At 42.9% G+C, this 23,171-nt stretch overlaps 4 protein-coding genes and 1 long non-coding RNA gene across 10 annotated transcripts in view; 4 read left to right on the forward strand and 1 right to left on the reverse strand.

Annotated features, from left to right (window-relative positions):
• Positions 1–1,962: 1,962 nt before the first annotated feature.
• Positions 1,963–2,243, forward strand: LOC135272938 (mitoregulin). The gene has a single exon (XM_064371679.1). It carries the CDS (start codon positions 1,969–1,971, stop codon positions 2,137–2,139), a length of 171 nt encoding a protein of 56 aa, XP_064227749.1. The 5' UTR covers positions 1,963–1,968; the 3' UTR covers positions 2,140–2,243.
• On the reverse strand, positions 2,220–6,120 carry LOC135272936 (uncharacterized). Its single transcript, XM_064371675.1, has 2 exons — positions 3,249–6,120; positions 2,220–3,143 (listed from the first exon to the last, which is right to left on the reverse strand). The coding sequence occupies exon 1, from the start codon at positions 4,227–4,229 to the stop codon at positions 3,459–3,461; it is 771 nt and encodes a 256-aa protein (XP_064227745.1). The 5' UTR covers positions 4,230–6,120; the 3' UTR covers positions 2,220–3,143; positions 3,249–3,458.
• Positions 6,121–8,281: 2,161 nt separating this feature from the next.
• Positions 8,282–23,171, forward strand: part of LOC135272940 (uncharacterized) — a 151,564-nt gene continuing 136,674 nt past the window's right edge. Inside the window, exon 1 of the long non-coding RNA XR_010340849.1 lies at positions 8,282–8,447. This is a non-coding gene — a long non-coding RNA (uncharacterized LOC135272940). The remainder of the gene's footprint in view (positions 8,448–23,171) is intronic.
• The window catches only part of LOC135272935 (nephrocystin-1-like), a 76,710-nt gene continuing 67,094 nt past the window's right edge, over positions 13,556–23,171 (forward strand). For 2 of the 6 annotated variants that reach the window (XM_064371672.1, XM_064371674.1), the window contains exons 1-2: positions 13,556–13,676; positions 17,241–17,314. In XM_064371672.1, the coding sequence (XP_064227742.1) occupies positions 13,608–13,676; positions 17,241–17,314 (143 nt within the window). In that variant the 5' untranslated portion in view covers positions 13,556–13,607. Of the gene's footprint in view, positions 13,677–15,128; positions 16,544–17,240; positions 17,315–23,171 lie in introns of those variants that run through there. The other 4 variants (XM_064371670.1, XM_064371671.1, XM_064371673.1 and 1 more) reach the window with 3 other exon arrangements.
• LOC135272947 (G kinase-anchoring protein 1) lies at positions 20,386–21,895 on the forward strand. Its single transcript, XM_064371696.1, has one exon. The coding sequence runs from the start codon at positions 20,599–20,601 to the stop codon at positions 21,697–21,699; it is 1,101 nt and encodes a 366-aa protein (XP_064227766.1). The 5' UTR covers positions 20,386–20,598; the 3' UTR covers positions 21,700–21,895.

A 23,171-nucleotide genomic window follows, 5' to 3' on the forward strand; every position in this document is an offset into this window, starting at 1 on the left:
ATTTAATTGAATTAGAGGACACCCAGCTATTGTCTGCTGCAGAATTGATTGGTGTATAGGAAAAAGGTCTCCCTGATCCTAATTCTGGTGTCAGAGTATTGAATGTATTGTTTGGTGACCAGAGGTGGTCTGTATTGAGAGTTAAAGTGGGAAAAATGTCAGTTTTTTACCATATCTTTTACCGTGCAACAGATCACCATAATCGTAGCCACTTAAAACAATACACATTTATTATCTCATATTTTCCATGGGTCAGGAATCCAAGCACAATTAAGTTGGGTCCTCTGTTATAATCTCACAAGACTGCAATCAAGGAGCAAGGCTGTGTTTTCATCTGGAGGCTCAAATGGGAAATAATATGCTTCCAAGCTCATTCAGATTGTGGGCAGAGTTCATTTCCTTGTGGTTTTGGGACTAAGGGTTTCAGATTTTTGCTGGTTGTTGGCTGGAGGTCTTTCCTAGAGGCCACTGCAGTTCTTTGTTCTGTGAGCTTCTCCAGCATGTCCACTTCATCAAGCTACAGGAGAGTCTTTAACTTGCTAAGAAATTTTATATACACAGTGATATGGTTTGGCTGTGTCCCCACCCAAATCTTGAATTGTAGCTCCCAAAATTCCCACGTCATGGAAGGGACCCAGAGGGAGGTAATTGAATCATGAATGTGGGTCTTTCCCATGTTGTTCTTGCGATAGTGAATATGTCTCACGAGATCTGATGGTCTATTAAAGGGGAGTTTCCCTACACAGGCTCTCTTGCCTGCTACCATGTGAGATGTGCCTTTGCTCCTCCTTTGATTTCTGCCATGATTGTGAGGCCTCCCTAGTTACATGGAACTGTGAGTCAACTAAACTTCCTTTCTTTGTAAATTACCCAGTCTCGGGTTTGTCTTTATTAGCAATGTGAGAACAGATTAATATACATAGTAATCACAGGAGTGACATCATCATCACTTTTGCTTTATTATATTAGTTAGAAGCAAGTCACAGGTCCCACTCACCCTCAAGGGGAGGGGATTACTCAAAGGCCTGAACACCAGGAGGTGGAAGTCATGGTCGGGGGGTGGGGTGTCAAAATTACTTTCATCATTAGAAGTGTGTTTGTTTGTTTCCTATCCCAACAATTTTGACCCTATGTTAGTTCCGGGATGGCATGGTGCCTAGACCTGTGCTGTCCAATAAGGTAACCACTGGTCCCAGGCATGGCTAGTGTGTCTGAAGAACTGAGTTTTTAATTTTTAAAAAATTTTAATGAATTTAAATTTAATCTAAAAACTGGTACTCCATTCGGTTATTGGAAAATTATTTGTGTGTTTAGAACAGCTTGTATATGAATCTACTTTTTCAGCTGTACATTTTATGAAATCTAGACACTGACAAGTATCTCCATTGAAAATTTGTTCAAATTGAGATGTGCTTGCTGTTAACTGTAAAATATACACCAGATTTCAAAGACTTGGCATGAAAAAAAAAAAGCTTCTCCTTAATAATTTAAAAAAGAGTTACATGTGGAAATAACATCCTGTATATATTGGGATAAGTAAATATATTATTAAAAACAATTTCATGCTTTTGTTTTTATTTTTTAAAAAAACAGGTTACCAGAAAATTTAAAGTTAGACAAATGGCTCGCATTCTATTGCTGAAAGAAAATACAAAGCGGTGAAGAGCTTAGAGTTGGGTCAGCAAGACACGCCCCCAGTGTTAGCTAAAGATGTAAGGCATCAACGAGAAATGTTGGGGGGCTCAGGAGAGGGGAAGGTGGGGTCATCCATGGTCTGAGAAAGTCTTCAGTTGAAGGCGAGACAGACGGGACCATTAACGAGTTTCGGGAGAACCAACGTCTCGCTGGCTGCGCTGGGAATGCCCCACCACCTTGGCCTCATTTTCGCTCCGCGCCCCGCCCTTGAACGCGCGGCGCCTTTTGACCCCGCCGCCGCGCCGTAGACCGCGCTGAACGCCGGTGGCTGCCATGGCGGATGTGTCCGAAAGGACGCTGCAGTTGTCAGTGCTAGTAGCCTTCGCCTCTGGAATACTCCTGGGCTGGCAAGCGAACCGACTGCGGAGGCGCTACTTGGACTGGAGGAAACGGAGGCTGCAGGACAAGCTGGCGGCGACGCAGAAGAAGCTGGACCTGGCCTGAGATTCCGCGCCTTCCGCCTCATTCGATCCCTCGCTTGGCCACCTTGCCATGTCCGCGCGGGAGCTCCGAGCCGGCGGCGGCCAGAGCCAGGCTTGCCACGCAGTCCCCGCCTGCCGTGGCGGGCTCTTCCCGGAGTGTTGGTGAGCAGTACACATAGTGACACTGCAAAGGGAGACTTTGGGGTCGGACAAATACCTTAGTATCAACTCTGGTCAGGTCGCAGAAGATGACTTGTTCTCACAGACACCAGAAGGTGGAAGTTTTGTCTTCCCTCATAACTTGTTCATTGGTGTCTTAGTTTAGTTCACTGGGTGTTTAATGAGAATGTCTCACCAACGTGTTATGTCGCTCACCCTGACGTTAAACATCAGTATGGAAAATACTGGAAAGAACAAAAGAAAAAAGAAGGAACCAGGGAGATGATCTTGCCACCCCTAGTTCTTTTCAGTAACATCCTTGGTAGCGCATCTTCGCTTTGGCGATTGTAAACTCCAAACTGAATTCTTAGTGTAAGGTCTGTTTTCACCGAAGACGAAACGGAGAAACTGAGGCCAGCACGCAAATAATCCAATGCAAGGGAATTTATTCAGGCTCCCGGACGAGGTTCTGCGGTCCGGACAGGAAGGGCCGGAGAAGTCGCACGGACTCCTCTCAGGCACGGGGTTTTATAGGGAGTGGAGGCATCCGATTGGCTGTGGCCAAGGTGGGTGGGACAAAATGGAGGGGAGTGGGACCCAGATGGAAGGAGGCGTGTCCGAGCTCCCGGCGAGGGGAGGAGGCGTGTCCGAACTCTCCACGACGCGGCCAACCTTACATTCCGACCTTTTGATGATAGATAGAGGGCGCTGCTCTTTCTGACTACTTCCTGCTGAATAGGGGCGAAGTAAGGGGGACAGGTCAGTCGGCTGGCACCTCGACTGAAGAGTCGGACACGTCCAACTTCTCACATACGAGCTGGTAGCGGTGTATTGGGTTCTAGTGGTGGGGCCTTGTTTCCAGGATTCCTGCAAGTAGAACTGCCAGGCATAGTAGGGGCTGGCCGATGACTGAGGGTGGTAGATGTGTAGTTTCCACGAGATGTTGAGAGACTTGACGACCAGCTGGACTACCTGGGCTATGAATGCTGGACCGTTGTCTGACTGGATGGTGGCAGGTAGGCCAAAGCGGGGGATGATCTCTTGAATAAGAATGGATGCTACCGTATCTGCTGTTTCACGAGAGGTAGGGAAGGCTTCAATCCAACCTGAAAAGGTATCCGCTACCTGCAGCGTTACCCTGGGCTCGGCAAGGGTGATGGGGGTCCTCGAGTCCGGGCTGCATCAGTCATCCAGAAGGCCAAGAAATTCAGGTGAAGGGATTGCTTCCTGTGGACCGGCCTGCTCTCCACATAGAGGTGCAGGGAGTGGGCCTTTGGTCCAGGACGGGCAATCAACCTTCCAGTGTCCAGTTCGTTTGCAATCTGGGCAAGGTCCAGGGGGTGGTCGAGGACAGGGGCACTCCCGGGCCCAATGTCCTTCTCGACCACATTTATAACAGGACCCGGGTGGGACCCTTAAAACATTTCGGAAGCGTTTCACTGGACCTCCCTCACCAGATGTTCGGTGTGCTGCCGGCCTCAGGGCTGCTACAAGAGCTTGGGTTTGGAGGCCAACCTCCTGCCTTAAGTGGGCCTGTCGGGTGGCCTCAGCCTTATCCTCTCGGCCATTAAAAACTTTAAATGCCATGTTTACCAGGTCTCTCATGGGAGTCTGGGGGCCCTCCTCAGCTTTTTTAAGTTTCCTCCTTATATCAGCCGCCGACTGGGAGATAAAGTGGGTGGCTAGGACCGTAGCTCCTACTGAGGAGGCCGGATCCAGCCGTGTATGGAGGATCATAGCATTAGTTAAGCGGTCAAGGAAGACGACTGGGTTTTCATCAGGTCCCTGAGTTATTTCCCTTAACTTATCGTAGTTGACTACCTTTTGGGCTGCGTTTTGCATGCCCGCCAGGAGGCACCGTAGCATCTGGTCTCGGCGGCGGCGGCCATCTCGACCGTCCTGATAGTCCCAATTAGGGTCGGCCTCTGGAACCGCTGCCACACCTACTGGCATCTGGTTATCAGTAAGATGTTCCTGATTAGCGTGTTCCCGGGCTGCTGTAAAAATCCGGTCACGCTCGTCTGGTGTGAGGGTGGAGGATAGGATGACAAACGTGTCATGCCAGGTTAAATCATATGCCTGAGTAAGGTAACGGAATTCCTTGGTGTAAGCAGTAGGGTTGGTGGAAAAAGAACCTAGACGTTTCTCAATGGCCGATAGGTCAGAGAGGGAGAAGGGAACATGCACTCGGACAATGCCCTCTGCTCCGGCCACCTCACGGAGGGGGCAAAGGAGGGAGGCCTTATCATTAGGAGCACTGCGCGAGCGGGTGTGAGCACTAACAGGTGAGGCCAGGTTGTAATTAGGAGGTGGAGGAGCTGAAGGGGTTTGAGGTTTATCATAAGGTGGAGGATCATTGGGTCGGGCCAGTGGAAGGAGAGTTCCTCAGGCGCATTAGGGTCAGAAAAAGAAGAGGAAGGTGGAGGGGCTAAGGGCAGAGAGGAGGTTTCTTTGGCTAGAAGTACCTTGGTGGTGTTGCAAGAGGAACAGAGGGTGGGTTGGGAATGAAGATACCAGAAAGCCTGCACGTTTATAATAATCATAATTAGGCAAAAACCAAGAAAAGACATGGCCAGGGCTATGTGCCACATGGCTACAATAAACACAGTACTACATGCAAGACTGACAAACAAAGGGTGGGTGCCCCCCAGATGGGAGGCCAGGCTGATGCTTTCCTGGTCACGTCCCTGTGGAACCGCGGGTTGAGGCCCACACAAGCCCCGCAGCTGTTACGCTGTGGGACTACACATAAGCTCACTCACTCACTTGCATTGGAATTAGGCAGAAAGAAAGAAGGATAGGATTAAAAGTGTCTTAAGGGCGAGGCACAGGATAGGACTAAAAGTGTAAGGCGGCCACCACCTTAAGGGCGAGACACAGGATAGAATTAAAAGTGTAAAGCGGCCACCATCTTAAGGGCGTGGCACAGGATAAGACTAAAAGTATAAGGCAGCCACCACCTTAAGGGCGAGGCACAGGATAGGACTAAAAGTGTTAGGCAGCCACCACCTAAGGGCGTGGCACAGGATAAGACTAAAAATATAAGGCGGCCACCACCTTAAGGGCGAGACACAGGATAGAATTAAAAGTGTAAAGCGGCCACCATCTTAAGGGCGTGGCACAGGATAAGACTAAAAGTGTAAGGCGGCCACCACCTTAAGGGCGAGGCACAGGATAGGACTAAAAGTGTTAGGCGGCCACCACCTAAGGGCGTGGCACAGGATAAGACTAAAAGTATAAGGCGGCCACCACCTTAAGGGCGAGGCACAGGATAGAATTAAAAGTGTAAAGCGGCCACCATCTTAAGGGCGTGGCACAGGATAAGACTAAAAGTATAAGGCGACCACCACCTTAAGGGCGAGGCACAGGATAGGACTAAAAGTGTTAAGCGGCCACCACCTAAGGGCGTGGCACAGGATAGAATTAAAAGTGTAAAGCGGCCACCATCTTAAGGGCATGGTACAGCCACCATTTTGAAAGGGAGAAAGAGAGAAAGCTAAGAGAGAGACAGAAATAGAAAAAAAAAGACTGAAAATACAGTTTTTTTTAGAAAACGGGAGCCTTTTATGCCAAATGGGCTAATTTACAACAACAAATTTGGTATGAGCCAGGGGTTTGGCTCTGCCGTGAGGCAGGGCTGCTTAAACAGGGCTTCTGAGTACCCACACCTCGGTTGCTGGTGAGGGTTCAGGAAAGTGGGGACGTCTCCCTCAAATTCCTGACCCTAAATATACCCCTCACGGGGAGAGAGAGAACAAGAGTGTAGGGACGTCTCCTCTTACACTCAGGTCCTAAACTGGAGTCACGGACTCGTGGGGAAGGAAGCCGGAGTACTCACGGACTCACGGCGGGAGGCCTCCTGGGGTCACGGACCCGTGGGGAAGGAAGGGAGGGAAGCCGGAGCCATGGACTCGCGGCGGGAGGCCTGCCGGGGTCACGGACCCGTGGGGAGGGAAGCTGGGGGTCACGGACCCCGCAGCAGGGAAGCCGGGGGTCACGGACCCCGCGGCGGTGCGAATCCCTGACGCTGCGCAGCGGTTTCCTGACAGGGACTCCCTGAAAGCAGCAGGTGAGGTAGTGGGTACCAGAAGTCTTACCTTGTGGTGAAACAAACAGCAGCTTCCCGGTCCGGCTCTGCGTGGAGGAGTCAGTTTCCCCGGGGAGGGGTCTTACAACTCCCTCCTGGCTGGCTCGCCATCTGTAAGGTCTGTTTTCACCGAAGACGAAACGGAGAAACTGAGGCCAGCACGCAAATAATCCAATGCAAGGGAATTTATTCAGGCTCCCGGACGAGGTTCTGCGGTCCGGACAGGAAGGGCCGGAGAAGTCGCACGGACTCCTCTCAGGCACGGGGTTTTATAGGGAGTGGAGGCATCCGATTGGCTGTGGCCAAGGTGGGTGGGACAAAATGGAGGGGAGTGGGACCCGGATGGAAGGAGGCGTGTCCGAGCTCCCGGCGAGGGGAGGAGGCGTGTCCGAACTCTCCACGACGCGGCCAACCTTACACTTAGGTTTTTGGCAGCCTTGTAAACTGGAAAGAGCAGTGGCCTGGAAGTCAGGAACCTTGCATCCAGTCTTAGCATTTTCAGAAGAGCTGTGCATCATAAGTTTTCAGGACCTCAGTTTTCTTGTCTTTAACACCAGATCTTATGGTTCATGGTTTAATACCACAGTACAATTTGAAATTACAGATCGTATATTTCTATTTTTTTTCTCTTTTCTGTTTCCAACAGTTTGATGAAAGTGGATATAGACTACTGGAAAGAAATGACTTCTTCTTGCACTTTATGAATCAGTTTTATTTTTGAAAAAAAAAATTAAACATCTTTGAAGCTTTTTTTTTTTTTTAATAAGGGGAAGTATGTTTTCATGGAATTTACTGCATCAAGAGACCTGCGTTTTCAAAACTGACTTACTAGTGTTTTTGAGCAGATGTATTATGTAACTTGTGCCCCTTCTTTGGTACAGGCACAAAGCAGACTCAGCTATGGGATCATTAAGGGTTCTTTAACTGAACTCGTTGAAAAGTAAAGGGATGTGTAAACGTAACTGAGGTAAGGGTGCTGTCTGTAAGACCTTTGAACTTCCAAGAGTAACAGTGTAATCTCTGGCCCTGCTCAGGCCTGTAATCCCAGCACTTTGGGAGGTTGATGTGGGAAGATCACTTGAGCCCAGGATTTGGCAACATAGAGAGACTTAGTCTCTGCAAATAACTTACAAAGTAGCTGGCTGTGGTGGTGCACACCTGTGGGCCCAGCTAATTTGTAATCCACAGGCTGAGGTAGGAGGATCGCCTGAGTCTAGGAGGTCAAGGTTGCAGTGAGCCGTGATCTCACCACTACACTCCAGCCTGGGTGATGGAGTGAGACCTTGTCTTAACCCAAAACAAAACAGTGTATTCCAAGTACAGGGTATAAGTTTTTTTTGTTGTTGTTGTTGTTTGTTTGTTTTGTTTTTGAGACAGTGTTTTGCTCCTGTTGCCCAGGCTGGAGTGCTGTTGCTCAATCTCAGTTCACTGCAACCTCTGCCTCCTGGGTTCAAGTGATTCTTCTGCCTCCGCATCCCAAGTAGCTGGGACTACAGGCATGTGCCACCGTGCCCAGCTAATTTTTGTATTTTTAGTCGAAAACGGGGTTTTTCCATGTTGGTCAGGCTGGTCTTGAACACCTGACCTTAGGTGATCCATACCCTCGGCCTCTTGAAGTGCTGGGATTACAGGCATGAGCCACCGTGCCTGGTCAGTGTATAAGTTTTTATTGGCAAAATTCTCTTTTATATGTCATTATGGGATACACATGTGAAGGAGAAACCCTCCTGAACAGAGCTTAGTGATAAATCCTACCTATATATAAAAATCAAGGGTGAGTGCCTGGTTCTTTTGATTTGCAGGGAGTGTTTCTAGAACACCACCCTTGCTCATTCCTACAAAGATTAAAATTTTGTGTCTCAACTCCATGTTAACATAGGAAAGTTGTTTCCACATGAAGCACCTCCCCATTTTACTGGGGCTATTATGCCTTATTCCAACTTTGTTTTCATTCTGTGAATGTAGTAGTCAAGGACTGAAATGTTGGTTCTTAGAGCTGAGTCCTATCTGCGCTGCAGTTTGCTGAAGCTTCCTAGTGACCGCCCCTCATTGAGGCTCCAAGAGTTGAGACTCTTTGAGACAAGGTAGGTTCCTTGAGGGACATCTTACCCCCAAATAAGCATGTGGGTTGTGACTGGCCTAATTCTGCTTGTTTGGCCCCATTCTTGTGCGATGTTCCTTGTGTATCTGGTCCTTCCAATGTTGATTCTTTCTCATTACTTATGCGCACTACCCTGACACAGTCATGCCCCTCTCCTGTCTCTCCTCTAGGTATACCTGCTTCTGGGCATGTGCTACTTCTGACTCCTGTCTATATCATTACGAGATCTCTAGCCACTCTGTGCCACTCCTAATTTTCTAGTTTTCTGCTTATTACCTTTTTACACTGTGACTGTACTCCCCAGTTCTGTAGTGGGCAGTTACCTTTAACGTTACCTCTGTACCTTTTCTACCTTTGCTCTCTTAAACGTGGTAGTTCCCACCCCCCACTCCCCGCCAAAAAAAAAATACTGTGGAGACAGTACTTCTATTTTAGCCACAACTGGAAATGGAAAGTTGGGAGCCAGGAGTCAGTGCCAGTCATAACTTGAAAATGACACACTGTTGACTACATATTCCCTCACCTCCATTTGGCACTGTCATTTACTCATGACATCTACCTGTCTTGGTCCACTTTTACTTCCCTACCCTGCCTCCTTTTCTCCCCCCAGATGGGGTTCCCAGACCACCTGCTCTATCCCACATTGCTTCAGCCATTCTCTGGACCTTGTCATCAACAGGCTTGAACTATGTTACATTGTACTTGGTCTGTTTAGTCTCAGGAGGTACACCCACCTCATTAGGACAGCTGACATCCTCTACATCTCCTATAGAACTGCCCACTCTGGAGACTATTAGTTGTGTTACTCTTCCAGTTAACCTCATAAGGCATCCTGGATGCTCCCTGGTCAGATTAGACTCCATCCCTGCTTGTACATTACCTTCACCACTGAACTTTAAAGAAAGACTTCACCTTTCTCACTTGGCTCACTACAAATGGGTTCTACTGTGACTGTAATGTGTCTCATTTTTTAGCACCTGAGTTCCTTAAACTCCCAGTTTACTTGATAACTTTCATTCCTAGTAGATCAACCATATGAGAAGTTAAAGGCCATTAGCTGGGAATTCCTTGGTCTTTCTTAATACTTTTGTCTAGAGCAGTAGTTTTCAACAGGGCTGCCCATTACAATCATCTGGAGAGTTTTAAAAATACTAATTCTTGCATGCCACTCTTCAGACATTTTGATTCATTTCATTTGTAATATGGACTGGGTATTAGAATTTTTAAAGCTCTCCAGGTGATTGTGATGCTCAGCTGAGGTTGAAAACTGTTTCTGAAGCTCTGTCTCATTAGGTTTCCTTTACCAGGAGAGAAGACACTCAGGCCCCTTCCAAGGCTGTCTCTTTGGCTTCTGCAGAATTCTGCATCTCCCTCAGGACCTTCCTTGTTCTCCAGTACATCATCTCTTTCTGGCATCTGCAGTCTCGCCCTGCTTTCTATTTATAAATGCACATTTTCTTTTTTTTTTTTTTTTTTTTCTTGAGACGGAGTCTCACTGTGTCCCCTAGGCTGGAGTGCAGTGGTGTAATGTCAGTTCACTGCAACCTCTGCCTCTTAGGTTCAAGCGATTCTTGTGCCTCAGCCTCCCCAAGTAGCTGGGATTACAGGTGCCTGCCGCCATGCCTAGGTAACAAATGCACAGATTTGACTTAAAATTTCTTTTAGTCGATGCTGTCATTGGCCAGTTAGAAGTGGTTCACTGTCACATTCTTTCCAAATATTTTGCCCATTGGCCTGTTGTGATCTGCCCTCTGCACCTTCCAGAAACATTGATATCTACAGCTCTGAATTCTCACATTTTACCTCAAGAGTATATGATGAGGCCACTTTCTCCCTTGAAATTCTTCCTTTGCTTCTGTAATACAAAAGTTTATCAAGTTTCCAAACTGCTACTATTGCTGCCTTTCTCAAGTTCCTCAAACTTTCGTCCTTGGTTCTCTGCTCTGTCCTCTCCTGTGACTACCCTAGCCATTCTCTTGGCTTAACTAGCACATCCAAGCCGACCCCCCTCCATCTGATCCTTTTCTTCAATTCCAGCTTTACTCTTTCAGCTGTCTAGTAGACATACTCAATGCATGACCTTACTTTAGAACTCAGTGTATTTAATCATAAACTGTTCATTTGGTAGGGAATTCTGTACACCAGGTAGCATTTCTGTGGTAAGTGGTTGATATGATTTTCATGTTTCTAGTCTATTACTGTAGCTTGGAAGCTCTTTGAGAGCCGTGTTAAACATCTTGTACCAGAGGCCCAAACACTGCCTTGCACTAAGGTGCTCATATATATTTGTCATTTTTATTTGAAGTAGATTCTTTTCTTTCTTTCTTTCTTTTTTTTTTTTTTAGACAGAGTGTCACTCTGTTGCCCAGGCTGGAGTGCAGTGGCGCAATCTCAGCTTACTGCAACCTCCGCCTCCCAGGTTCAAGTGATTCTCTTGCCTCAGCCTCTTGAGTAGCTGAGTTACACGCACATTCCACCATGCCTGGTACCTGGCTATCTCTGTATTTTTAATAGAGATGAGGTTTCACCATGTTGGTCAGGCTGGTCTTGAACTCCTGACCTCAGGTGATCTACCCCCCCCTCAGCTTCCCAAAGTGCTGGGATTACAGGTGTGAGCCACTGGGCCTGGCCTGGATTTTCTTTAAAGTGCCTGAAACTGCAAACGTTCTCTCTTCTCTTTACTATAATCTTTTTGTTGATTCCGAGTCATCTTGTTCCACTGCTTCTGTCTACATTATGAGTCTCTTGGAAGCTGTTAAATTCTTTTTCAGTATCTCCTGTGAGGAAGCAATACAAAATTGTTATTCATTTTAACACACTGATAGAAATCATGATGAGTTTTATGAAATAGCTTGTTCTCACGAGAAACATTGGCCATGGTTTGCTTTAGTTTCTTTTGGCTACCTTACTGTAGACCTCTCTTGTTTTAGGTTATGTTTGTTTTTATAATGGCATCAAGGTATAACTACGGAGGAGCAATGACTAGTATTAATGTGACTGTCCTGAAATTACAGTCATTAGTGAAAAATCATTAGCTAAGTAATCACATCCTTTATAGCACAGTGAATACCTAAGTGGCACTTCTCAAACCTGAATGTGCACATGAAACACTAGGGTATCGTTAAAATACAGATTCTGATTCTCTAGGACTGTGGTGGGGCCTGAGAATGTGCATTTCTAACAAGCTCCCAGGGGATGTTGATGCTGATCCAGGAATTGCAAGTAATGAATACTTGTAACTGGAACAGTATGGTGCAAAAATTTATAAAGTCAAACATTTTCACACCTGAGGTGAATGAGTAATACACTCTTTTTTACCCTTCCTCATATTTCACCTATTCACACATATTTAGGGGGGTTTATTAGTTTATTTTTGCCAACATACAATTAAACTGTATCCATGATGTTGTAACTTTTCCATTTAAAATATGGAAATCCCTATAAATAAGTAGATACAGAATGATTTTTTTCTAATTTATAGACTGAAAATGAGAATTTCATAATAGCTGTTTTTAGAGTAACTTGCTTTGTTTTGATCATCTCTTATCACCTGTAATCACTGATTTAATAATCCACTTAAAAATATTTTATAGCATTTATTTTGTCATTTGTTATAAACATTTTTAATGGAAATCCTGTGTTTGGCTATTTAAGTGAACATTAATTGTCATGAGCCATTATAGGGAAATTAATTTAAAATAAGACATGAATTATAACAAAACAGACAATAGCAAATCTTGCCAAGGATATAAGGAACAAAAACTCATACACTGCTGATAGGGTATAAATTAGTACAACCATTTTGGGAAACCAGGCGATATCTACTAAAACTGACATATAACATGCCCTGTGACTCAGCAGTGGTATACATATGTTTGCCAGATTTGCACCAGAATGTTCTTAGCAGCACTCTACTAACCCTAAGCTAGAAACTGCCCACTTACCCAGCAACAGTAGAATCAATGAATATGTTAGGATATATCATATGTGAAATAGCCATTAGAGTGAACAGACTACAGCCACGCAATATAGATGCATCTCACAAATGTGATGTTTAAAGGACAGGAGGAGCCAGCGCACACCACATAATTTCATTATATAGTACAAAAAAAGGCAGTATAAGTTTGTGCTCTTAGGATATTGTCTACCTTTGGTATGTGGTGGGGAAGTGAGAGGGTTGGGAGTTTGGGTGTTGGGGGGTGGGGGTAGGCAGACTAGAAACATAGGATGACTATTAGTGGGCAGATAATATTCTGTTTCATAATCTGGGTGTTGTTATGGGGTGGAGGGTTTTCAGAGCTGCACAATTAAAGTCTGTAGATTTTGTATATATTATACTTGAAAAAAGTACATAAATGATGGTTCAGCCTGGCCTGTGGTCGTACTGAAGAACATTCATTTATATTAATGGGGTCCATCATTTGGAAGGTGAGCTCCAATCATTATCATTCATTCAAGTCCTATTTTGGTATAGTAATTTGGGAATTAGATTCATGGGATGCAATCCCACATGGGGAAACATGACAACTTTCCTGAGAGTTGATGTAAACTGGGAATGAGAACTAATAATTTGCTCATAGATTTGTTGTAGAACAGACAGAATTACTATCCTTACAGAATTCAGAATGGACAATGTGCAATATTAGAATGCAATGAAACTTCAGTAGACTAAATGGCAAATAATTAAAAGCTGCCTTTTGAACTGAGAGTATGCAACAGAACCATGTATCCCATAGGAAAGCTATCCTTGCAGTTAATGTAAGAGTTTAAGATGCTCGAATTGTATCTTAAGATAAGCTTACAAAATTGGTATCAGAAAGCAAATGCCATAAAACAGTACCCCAGCAAGAAGGTGGTGGTATTACTGATGTATTGTGGGGAATGTAGTTTCAGATGCCGGGGGACGTTCCCCTATCCTTAGGAATTGGCGAGGAAAAATGACTCCCCCGGCCGTGACCTGCGTGGTGACGTGAATGAGCACCACAAGAAACCATTTTGACACTTCCCTGGACCTGCCCGGGCGGGGCGGGGCTGGGAGGCGGGCGCACGGCGATGGCGTCACCTTCCGGCGCCGCCGCTTGGTTTCCCTGGCAACTGGCGCGGTCGGGGCAAGGGAGATGCTGGCGCGGTCGGGGCAAGGGAGATGCTAGCGAGGCGGCAGCGCGATTCCCTCCAGGCGCTGAGGCGCCGCAATCAGGAGCTGAAGCAACAGGTAGGGTCAGGCTGTGTAGAGGGGCCTGGGGCGGACGATAGGAGGACGCAGCTGCGCGCATTACGGCTTCCTCACCGTGCCCCACCTAATCCTGGGAGCTTGGCCCCAACCCACTTACCTTCCCAGGTTGTAACGCTTCCTTACCCCTTAGCATTCCAGCACCAAACCCGGCTTCAAACCCCTCCTGCTCCCAATTCAACCCTCAGCCAACGGTGAAACCTCCCAAAATTCGTGACTATCAACTAAGCGCCCCTTCCTCCAATCGTCACTCCCACCGGACACCTCAGCATCCTACCCGAACAACTCACTAACTCACCTCATCTCCCAATCTAAACTTATATCAGTAACCATTTCCAACCCAACTCTGAGGCCCGTTCCTCTTCTCCACTTTCCAAGCTCATTTCCTTTGAGCCTTCTTTCAGTGGAGTTTATTATTGCCTCCATGAACTCAAGCGAAATAGGTGTCAAGGAATAGTCTTAATATGCAAGAACATTAAGATCTGACAAATGAGCAGAGGAGGTGAATGAGAGAGGAAATACAAGTAACTCAAACAAATGAGGAATGTTAACTTCAAAGTAATTGCAAAGGACATAAGGTATCACAAAAAGTTTTAAAAATCACAACAGTCAGTCTTGAGGAAGTTGTGATGAAGCAGGCATACTCACTGCTCCCGTGTATCAGGTGCCTGTACAGCCTTTGAGGAAAGCAGCTTAACAAGGTGTAGCATACATGTATGCACTTAGGCTCAAAAATTACATTTCCAGGGATCTGCTATATATAATAATTAGAAAGTAGAACAGAGATTGATGTATAAAAGTATTCACATTGTTACTTATAATTTGGATAAAATTTAAATGATCAGTAATAGGGAAATGGAGAAATAATTTATGATGATATAATACTGTGATTACAATTTTGTTAAAGGGTTTTTTAATGTGTTAAATATTTGTGATAAAATGTCAAATTAGAAAAAGAATACAAATGGAATGTACAGTATTTCAATAACTTTTTTCTATATATAATATACACAGAACAACATAAAAGGAAATATGCTGATATGGCATTTCTTTGTGACAGGATGCTGATGATTATTATGATTTTCTTTATTCTTTGTTATATTTATAAAATTTTTAGGCTAGATATGGTGGCTTATGCTGGTAGTACCAGCTACTTGGGAGGCTGAGACAGGAGGATCACCTCAGCCCAGGAGTTCGAGACTATCCTGGGCAACATAGTAAGACTCTCAAAAAAAAAAAATATTAACTTTTTAAAAATACACAGAATATTTATTGAAAATAAGAAAAAAGTAAATAGCAACCGGTGGGTTTATTTTCTGACATTTTAATTTTACTTTATTAATTTTAATTTTTTTCATGTGATTTATTACCAAGTAGTTTTTCACTGAGTAAAATTATTTTATAATCTTAGGCCAGTAAGAGATTCACTGATGCTCATATTTTGTCCATTTTTGTTCTCTTGTTTAAAAAGTAAAAAGGATTTGGGAGGTAAATATTTAGGTGACTGTATTGGAATCAGAGTGGTAAAACAAAAGCTAAATACTCTTCTGGTAGAAATATAAAATAAAACTTGATGGGGCATTGACTTATGCTGAACTTTGGTGGACTCTTAATATGGTTCTGTGTCTTATTTTATTTTTAAATTTCAACTTTTATTTTAGAGTCGGGTTATATGTGGAGGTCTGTCACATGGAAACACTGTGTGATGCTGAGGTTTAGGGTACAGATGAGCCTGTCACACAATCAGTGAGCATAGCACCCAATAGGCAGTCTTTCAGCCTTCATTCCTCTTTCTTCCACCCAACTCCAGCGGTTCCCAGGGTGCATTGCTCCCATCTTTATGTCCATGTGTACTCGATGTTCAACTCCCATTTACAAGTGAGAACATGCGGTATTTGGTTTTCTGTTCCTATGTTAATTCACTTGGGACAGTGGCCTCCAGCTTCATCCATGTTACTGTAAAGGACATTATTTCATTCTTTTTTTATGGCTGCATAGTATTCCATGGTGTATATGTACCACATTTTCTTTATCCAGTCCACCATTGGTGGGTATCTAGGTTGATTCCATGTCTTTGCTATTGTGAGTAGTGCTGCAGGGAACATACACATGCATATGACATTTTGGTGGAATTATTTATTTTTCTTTGAGTATATACCCAGGAATGGGATTGTTGGGTCAAATGGTCATCCTATTTTAAGTTCTTTGGGAAATCTCCAAACTGCTTTCCATAGTGGCTGAACTAATTTTCATTCCCACTGATAGTGTATACGTGTCCTCTCTTCTTGTCAGCCTCACCAGAATCTGTCATTTCTTGATTTTTTAATAATAGCCATTTTGACCAGTGTGAGATGGTATTTCATTGAAGTTTTAATTTGCATTTCTCTGATGATCAGTCATGATGAACTAATTTTAAATTTAGTACGACATGAGGAGAACCAGGAAAAGTTTTAGAAGGAAACCATAAAAATGATTATTAAAACAAACTATTACAAAGATTATTCTCCCTGGAGAAATGTTGGCTCTGGAGCCTTTTGATACCTTGACTGTCTAGTAAGTGTATTTTTATAGTATTAGCTAATTCTTCCCTGTCTTCACAGAGGACACCTGAAGCAGAAAATGGAACAGATTTTCTATTCAGTGTCCGTAGGACAAGTAATCAACAGCCCCTCTGGGTCATGCCTGTGATGACTGGCTCTGTCACTAGGTGTGTGAATTTTGTAAATAACACTTGGATACCAAATTGCAAGAGTAGAGAAGAAACTAGTGGAATTTTCTCTTTTTTTCATCCACTTTATCTTCTCTATGTAATCTATAGAAAACAGACCAAAGAAGTAAGTGCTTTTTTGGTGAGTATATTGACAAAGTTACATGTAGTGTTAGTAAACTTAAACTCTTAAGTCAAGACAAACAAAATCATAGTACATTCAATACAATAGATACCACTCAGTAATAAAAAGGAATGAACTAATGGCACACACAGCAATATGGAAGTATCTCAAAAACATGCTTTCTGGAAAGGTTACACAAGAGTGCTTACTATGTGAGTTCATTTATATAAAATTTCAAGAGCAGGCAAAACTAATTTACATTGGAAAATATATCAAAACAGGTTTGTCTCTGGAGGAATGGGGTGGGGATTTACTGGCAAGGGCATGAGGGAACTTACTATGGTTACACAGATGTATGTATTTGTCAAAACTCAGCAAATGTATGCCTCATCTTTGTGCATTTCGCTATATGCATACTTTACATCAACTATTGAACTAGTTAGTGACACCCATAGTACATTATTGAGGGAGAAATGTATTGATAACTGTAACTTATTTTGAAATACATAAGATGGATTGATGGATAGATAAATAAGTATAGTAAAATGTTAATGTTTTTTTCTAGGTAGTGGGCATATGAGTATTCATTGCAAAATTTTTAAAACTTTGTCGTATGTCTAAAAGCGTTCATTGTAAAATATTGGATAGGAAGAGAAGTTTTCTTCCTAAGGCAATATGGTATTTAACAATGTGATATCTTAAATGGTCTCCATAGGTTGATAGTTTGCTTTCTGAGAGCCAACTGAAAGAAGCTCTAGAACCCAATAAAAGACAACATATTTATCAAAGGTAAAGTATGCTAAATTATATAAGCTTTCCAGGAACTACATTTACATTTCAATGAATGGTATTTAAGGCATAGAGATTGGTTCTTCGGAATCAAATGGAAGAATCAGATAGTGTTGTAACTTGAATCTAGAAGAAAACAATCTAAACCTGATGGTTGTGGACTTGCTGTTGTGACAGCAGCTATAAAAACTGCTTAGTGTAAACATAGGTGACTTGGGCAGGATTACCCTGAATCCTTGGCCTATGTAGCCCAGATCCTGTGACCTGGTCAGAAACCTCTGTCTAGAAGCAGTTAGTCCTTGATTGGGATGTTGACTTTAACTCCCATGAGAAGACAAAACTGTTTTCTAGGTGGGTGTTTTTTGTTTTGTATTTGTTTTTACTAAAAAAAAAAAAAAAAAAAAAATCCCTAGGAGAGTTTAAAATTAAGTAGACATGATGAACTAAATCAAATTTAGACTATTAATTTATAACATTTGTATTAAGTTTAGGAAGGACATCATTAAGATAATCTTTGTTTTTGAGATATTTAAAGATTTTATAAAATTCCAAAGAACATGAGATTCATTCTGTTAATTTAAGTGAATTGTAATTGTTTGGAAAAGTTTTACTTAAGTCAGGCATACAGAGTGCTTAAAGGCAAAACAAATAAATTTTGAAATGTTAATTGAGTTTAATTTATAATTATTAGTAGGATTGTTTGAGAGATTTAGTTTAAGTTGAATTAACAGTAATGAAATAAAAGCAAAGGGCCGGGCGCGGTGGCTCACACCTGTAATCCTAGCACATTCGGAGGCCAAGGTGGGTGGATCGCCTGAGGTCAGGAGTTTAAGACCAGCCTGGCCATCATGGTGAAACCCCATCTTTAAAAAAAAAAAGAAAAAAGAGAAAAGCAAAGGTTATTGTACTTGCTTTACTAGATGTAAAAATAGAATAAGATGTATAGACTGAATTTGAAGTCCCAGGGAAAACTAGGTTTTAAAATTTTATGTTAGTAAACTAAAAATAATAATAATTATTGTTTCTTTTTTGAGACTGAGTCTCACTCTGTAACCCAGGCTGGAGAGCAGTGGAACAATCTTGGCTCACTGCAACCTCCTTCTCCCAGGTTCAAGTGATTCTCCTGCCTCAGGCTCCCGAGTAACTGGGATTACAGGCACGTGCCACCACACCTGTCTAATTTTTGTATTTTGAGTAGAGTTGGGGTTTCACCATGTTGCCCAGGCTGGTCTCGAACTCCTGACCTCAACTGATCCCCCAGCCTTGGCCTCCCAAAATTCTAGGATTATAGGCGTGAGCCACTGTGCTCAGCCTAATAATTATTTTTAAGCCCAAGTAATTATAGTCTTCCCTGTGCATGAAAAGATAATCGTTGCTGTCATTTAAAAACTCACTTTGACATTTGCATGTCTGAAAATGTCATTTAGGTGTCATTTTTATCTGCTCAACACTTGAGTTTTTTCAGTTTGAAAACTCATGTCTCATGAACTCTGGGAGATTTTATTTTACGAAAAGATTATTTCGTTACTTCCATTTGTCTGTTTCTTCCTGAAACACCTTTGAGTCAGGTATTGAATATCCTGGTCTGATCCTCTAGATCCCATAACTCTCTGATAATAGTTTTTGTTTCTTTGCCTGTTTGTGTACACCTGGGAGATGTTTTTTTGGGGGGAGGTGGGGAGGGGTCCCACTCTGTTGTCCAGGCTGTAGCACAGTGGCACAGTCACGGCTCACTACAACTTCTGCCTCCCAGGCTAAAGGGATGCCCCTCTCCCCTGCCATGAGCTACCATGCTGGCAATTCTCTTGACTTTAACCCTTTTCTTTATTATCTATTTCAACAGCCATATTGTTTTATTTCAGCAGTCATATTGTTTTTTTTTTTTTGAGATGGTGTCTCACTATGTTTCCCAGGCTGGAGTGCAATGGCGCAATCTTGGCTCACTGCAACCTCTGCCTCCTGGGTTCAAGCAATTCTCCTGCCTCAGCCTCCTGAATAGTTGGGATTATAGGCACATTCCACCACACCCAGCTAATTTTTGTATTTTTGGTAGAGATGGGGTTTCGTCATGTTGGCCAGGCTGGCCTTGAACTCTTGACCCCAGGTGATCCACCTGCCTTGGCCTCCAAAAGTGCTGGAATTACAGATGTGAGCCACTGTGCCTGGCTAGCAGTCATATTGTTAATTTACAAGTGTTTTCTCTTGTTCTTGAATTGTTCTTGTTTCATAACATCATGTTCTTGTTTTCATTTTGATTGCCTTCTTACTACTTCCATGACGAGGAAACTTTTTTTTCTTAAGTTCTCTTCTGTTCTCTGAAGTGTCTTTGCTTTCTCTGGGTTCTGATTCTTTTAAATTAGTTAATTAATTAATTCATCTATGGTTATTCTTAAATTTTATCTTTCATGTTGCTGGTTTTCTTTATTAGGTCTGGCTTATCTATCTTCATTTAAGAATGAGGGACTAGGTTGATTATTACAGAGAACTCTCATGGGTTTTTCTACTGTTAAATAGATAGGGGTCTTTCCTGCTAGTACTATCTCCTGAATAAGAATGAAGTTCTGTACATTGACGGGGCTTTTCAGAGGCTGGGAAGTAGCTTTTAGTCTGAGGAGCCCCCCAATGCCAGAATAGAGTGGGCTTTAACCCTGGTGTATGGGAAACTTCTTTAGCAGCTATGATTCTCTTCAGGTCATTTGTTAATTGTTTTTGTTTGTTGTTTTTTGTTTTTAAGGAAGAATCCCCTGGTAAACAGAGAAGGGAAAAGGGAGCTAACTGGCTCAGGTTTTCTGTAAATAGACTTTTAAAAGTCATAGACTTGTCCCCCCTCTGCCCGCCCGCTCGCCAGCTCGCAGCCGCGCTCTCCCCGCCCCTCACAGCAGCCTGCAGCCGCGCTCACCGCCGCGGTCCGCCCCGGCGCCCCAGGACCCGTTAGTGCCTGGCCCGCCGGGCGACCGCGACCCTTGCCTGGCGCGAGCCTGTTCGCACCTCTGCCGACACTTGACCCAGCCCAGTCCCAATACCCAGTACGGCCGCCCAGGGAGCCGCGAGAGAGGCGGCTGCGGGGGGAGGAGGGAGAGGAGAGCCGAGCCAGCGGCCCGGGAGGCCCGGTTTTGAAGCCGCTTCTCTGCGGGAGTTAGGTCTCGCCTAGCGCAATTTCTTTCTCTATGTACTTTGCGAATAAGTTTCAGAGCATCGCTTAACAGCCTATGGGTGAATTTGGCTTTCATTCATGAATGAGAAATTATTCTTGACAGAAATATTTTAATAGAAAAATCTTTACTATGGCCTCAGCAGTACTTAGTTCTGTTCCCACCACCGCTTCTCGTTTTGCCCTGTTACAAGTGGATAGTGGCAGTGGTTCTGATTCTGAACCTGGAAAAGGTAAAGGTCGAAATACTGGAAAGTCTCAAACTTTGGGAAGCAAATCAACTACAAATGAGAAAAAAAGAGAGAAAAGAAGAAAAAAGAAGGAACAGCAACAGAGTGAAGCAAATGAGCTCAGGAATCTTGCTTTTAAGAAAATTCCCCAGAAATCTTCTCATGCTATTTGTAACGCTCAACATGATCTTCCACTGTCAAACCCAGTACAGAAGGATTCGCGAGAAGAAAATTGGCAAGAATGGAGACAGAGAGATGAGCAGCTGACATCTGAAATGTTTGAAGCAGATCTTGAGAAGGCATTGTTGCTAAGTAAATTAGAATATGAAGAACACAAAAAGGAGTATGAAAATGCTGAAAATGCTTCAGCTCAGTCCAAAGTTATGAATAAAAAAGATAAAAGAAAAAATCATCAGGGAAAAGACAAACCTCTCACAGTATCACTAAAAGATTTTCATTTGGAAGATCACATTAGTAAAAAGACTGAGGAATTGAGTTCTTCTCAGACTTTATCACATGATGGAGGATTCTTCAATAGACTGGAAGATGATGTTCATAAAATTCTTATTAGAGAAAAACGAAGAGAACAGCTTACAGAATATAATGGAGCAGATAATTGTACAACTCATGAACACAACCAGGAAGTGGTTCTGAAAGATGGAAGAATTGAAAGACTAAAGTTAGAGCTTGAAAGGAAAGATGCTGAAATCCAGAAGCTGAAAAATGTGATCACTCAATGGGAGGCAAAGTATAAGGAAGTAAAGGCAAGAAATGCACAATTATTGAAAATGCTTCAGGAAGGTGAAATGAAAGATAAGGCAGAAATACTTCTGCAAGTTGATGAATCACAAAGTATCAAGAATGAGCTCACTATTCAGGTGACTTCACTTCATGCTGCATTAGAACAAGAAAGATCTAAAGTGAAAGTATTACAAGCAGAATTAGCCAAATACCAGGGTGGCAGAAAAGGGAAAAGAAACTCTGAATCTGACCAGTGTAGGTGATTACATTAGCCTTTGAAGTCAACACAAAGTTTAAAACTTTCAAGATTTTGCAAAATTGTATATATTTAATGCTGTGCAACTGCTAAACTATGCAGTTTTTGTTGAAGGAACTAAAAGCAACTAGCTCACTAACAGTCTATAATTTTATTTCTTTTGGCTTAAAGTGAAAAAGAAGAAATAGAGAATTCCAGCAGAAGTCAGTGGTTATTGTTTACTATCCACTTCTTATCACTTTAGTTTTTCATCAGTCAATAAAATTAATTTACTCTTCCAAAAAAAAAAAAAAAAAAAAAAAAAAAAAAAAAAAAAAAAAAAGTCATAGACTTATTATAAAAGAGACCCAACTAAGTCTAAACTTAATCAGTATCATTACTCTTCCCTTGAATAACATGAAGACCTTAGGTTGCTTTAACATTTATTTCTCTCTTCAAAGCTTAGATGTATGCGTATGATTTAATTTACACAGTATAACACAATATTATATAATGTATAAAGTAAATCCCAGCCACTGTGCATGTCTTTTCATCTGCAAAATTTCATAATGCATCCCTCTATGATTTAGTTTAGTTAACCTTTGATCCTTTATGTCTGCTGACTCCAGATTATCTCCCTCTTATGCTTGTCTTCCTCCCTTTACAGGAGAACATGCTTCCAGCCTTTTTCCATGGAGCAGAAATTTGTTGAAATCTCTTGCTGGCTAGTTGTCCCTCTTTCATTCTTTTTAGTGTTCAAGGTTTGCTACCTTTTCAAACATTGTAATCATTTTTTGTGGGGTTTCAGTAGGCAGTGAAGATGAATGTGTGTATAGTTTTTATCCTGAACCAGGAGTCTTAAAATATCAGCTGTTTGAGGATTTTAACAATTACATAGTTATAAAGGAAGTAATTGTAATAAATAATTTATTTTCTTGGTACATTATATTAAAATAGTTTTTCACTCTGGCCTTTAAGTGAAATTTCTAAGTTTTAGTAAAGATTTTTTTGGTCAAGTAACATGACAGATGTCAAAATAAATTGCTTTACTCTTAGTCTCATTTGACAAAAAACCCTGCAGCTAGGTTCTCTCAGGGTGGCTTCATGGCCTGTGATATCCTCAAAGACCAGCCCTTGCTGTCTTTCCACTCTGCCGTCCTTTGCTTGTTGGTGACGTCTCTCCTTAGGGTTACAAAGTCCATACCCTCAGTATCTAAAAGCAGATGTGGGAGGTATTCTTTTCATGCCTGGTAAGGGAGAATAAAATGAGAGGCAATCCCAACATGTTTGTTTTGTGTTACACTGGCAGCCCTGGGCCCCCTGCCCACCCTGGAGGCTGAGAACATAGGTGCCAATGGGAAGCTGACTGTGCAAAGATGAAGGGTGGGCGAGGGGCTTTTGGGGAGGTCACTAGCAGGGGCAGCCCCAGTTTGATGTTTCCCCTTGTCTTTTTCTTCCCCTTTGACAAAGGACTTTTGTTCCCTTTAAAAATTTTTTAAT

This window comes from Aotus nancymaae, unplaced genomic scaffold, assembly GCF_030222135.1.
Source record: "Aotus nancymaae isolate 86718 unplaced genomic scaffold, 86718_ANA_hifiasm-v0.15.2.pri h1tg000155l, whole genome shotgun sequence".
Classification (NCBI taxonomy): domain Eukaryota; kingdom Metazoa; phylum Chordata; class Mammalia; order Primates; family Aotidae; genus Aotus; species Aotus nancymaae.